Raw genomic sequence first — 2394 nt, forward strand, 5'->3', positions numbered from 1 at the left:
ATGGAACCCAACATTCCAGGAAAGCCCCTAGCCTCGCTATTGTGCATGATGCGTGCTATGTCAGCTTGATTAGGAGTTCGTAGATACCACCCACTAAAATATGCAACGATTGCGTGACAAAAATGATTAAGGCATTCCCTAGCGGTAGACTCCCCAATTTGAATGTACTCGTCTACGGCATCAGTAGGTAACCCATAAGCAAGTATCCGCATTGCCGCACATACTTTTTGAAGGGGCCTGAGTCCTGGCAGGTCTGTTGCGTCCACCCGTTGCGTAAAGTAACTATCCTACTGTTGCAGTCCTTCCATAATACGGATGAACAACGGCCTACTCATGCGGAACCTATAAAATGTAATAGGTTCATTATGAAGACAATGCTAATGTCAGAACATAGCCAGAAAAGTTTGAATTTCGTACCTTCTACGAAACACGTGGGGTGGATACACTGGGTTGGGGCCGAAGTAGTGATGCTGGATGAGGTTTTCTCTAGAAAAATGATCCCTGTGAATGATGCGGCGAGGTATACCGGAACGTCGTCGGAGAAGGCGTCTAGCCTCAATGTTGAGGGTAAGAAGACTGACAAGCATAAGTGTGTCGTCGTCACTATCACTCGAATCGGAATCATCTTCCCTATAGAAATGAGACATACCAAACAATGGCTAACTAGCTCGAGTTGTGTTGGATGTGGGCACATTTGGGAAGAGAAAGTATGCATATATATAGGCGAGATGAATGAGGCTTCAGGGGGAAGCTCGTGGCTTTCACTGGAAGCCCGTGGCTTCATGCGTACGATTGCTCGGGGTCTGCTTGCAACGTAAGCTAGGTTCAATTATGACATCGCAATGTTTCATGAAATGTTTGACGACGCCCAATTTTGACGTTTAGTATGGCATTCCTAGTAAATTTTTAACTAAATTGTTTTGTTAGTATGTTCTGCATAAATTGTAAACAAAAAATAAATTTATGAAAAAATAATAATTTACAACATTGCAACATATCGGACGTGTGAAAAGGAAAAAAATAGAAAATGAAGTTGGTTATGTTAGTTATGTGGTAATATATATTTAATATGTAGAGGGATACATAGGGAAATTTATAGGGGGAACGATTGCGGGATGAGTGGATATAGAGAAGAGAATCTTGCTAACGTGACTGCATAATAACATTTAAGGGGAAAAATTTAGTAGACACCGCTGCGGATAGTCTAAGCCGCAAATTGCTGTTATTTCAAACGACGCTGATGGTGGGCTCACATGGCAGCGTTCCCATATCACCATATATTCATTTATTTTGCAAGTGGTCGTCTATATGAACCAACGACATATGCATGTCATCATCCAGTACAAGAAATTCTCACCATCATCATCCCACTCCAGTTTTATTAATTGACCATACGTACGTACATAAGCACGACGACTGTACAGGTACACGAGATAGCTAGTAGCTAGTAGCATGCAGTCGTGCTCGTGCACGGTGCATCGTTCCATCGTAGACAGACCGATACGACGGAGGGCGCGTGATCCGAGGCAGGCATCAGTGATGTGGGTCCCCTCCGTTGGATGGGGGGGACGGTTTGACGATAGGAAAGGGGCGCCCACGAACTGGGCATGCCCCGACCCCGACGCACGCTGGACGGTCAGGGTCCAAAGCGCCGCCGCCGATACCTAACCCTGCAAAAATTAGGAAAATCATGTCGAATTCGTGGTTTATATTATTTCTTTCTCATCAGAGAGCTCGTAGTAGGAGCAGACAGCAACCTGATATAATAATCCACTCTGTTCTACGCACGCTACAGGAAGATGGAATATATAGTGAACCGAGAGCAGTTTAATTAATTAGAATAGCAGAGCTAACCGACGCCGCGGGCTCCATGGCACAGGGAGCTGGGCAAGATGATCGCCGCGGAGACGACGAACAGTGTGAGCACGAGGAGACATGCGGTTCTGGCGATGGACGACGCCATCGTCGCACTTAATTTGGCTGCTTAATTATTAGCTGGCTGCTGCCGCTTGGCTCTTAGGTTTGCTCTAGCAGCTGCTGCTTGACGAAGCTGTGCGATCTTGGAGGCCATATTTATAGGGAAAACAAAGGCATTTAATTTGCAGCAGCGGACCAGCCAGCGATTTCCCTTTCATGACCACCTCACTTTTCTGTTTGTTTTGGTTTCGTTTCGAAAGCAGACCTCAATAATATGAGTGGGTGAGTGAGTGAGTGCTACCAGACAGAAGCCAGTGGGTTGGCAGCTTCCCTCTCCTCGTCGTAGGCTCGTAGCAAAGACGAAGACCGCACCGGCGGTGGTCAATGGACGGTACGTCTCCGGTTAGTCAAAATAAGCCATACCGTGCGAGACTGGAAAAACAAACCCACGGTCGGATCGACTTGACAGGAAACGGT

At 46.3% G+C, this 2394-nt stretch overlaps 1 protein-coding gene across 1 annotated transcript; it reads right to left on the bottom strand.

Moving 5' to 3' along the window:
• Positions 1-1238: 1238 nt before the first annotated feature.
• On the bottom strand, positions 1239-2156 carry LOC103638673 (uncharacterized). The gene is made up of 2 exons (XM_008661516.4): positions 1855-2156; positions 1239-1670 (listed from the first exon to the last, which is right to left on the bottom strand). The coding sequence occupies exons 1-2, from the start codon at positions 1961-1963 to the stop codon at positions 1534-1536; spliced, it is 246 nt and encodes an 81-aa protein (XP_008659738.1). The 5' UTR covers positions 1964-2156; the 3' UTR covers positions 1239-1533.
• Positions 2157-2394: the final 238 nt, after the last annotated feature.

This window comes from Zea mays, chromosome 9 (genome assembly GCF_902167145.1).
Source record: "Zea mays cultivar B73 chromosome 9, Zm-B73-REFERENCE-NAM-5.0, whole genome shotgun sequence".
NCBI classification, from domain to species: Eukaryota; Viridiplantae; Streptophyta; class Magnoliopsida; order Poales; family Poaceae; genus Zea; species Zea mays.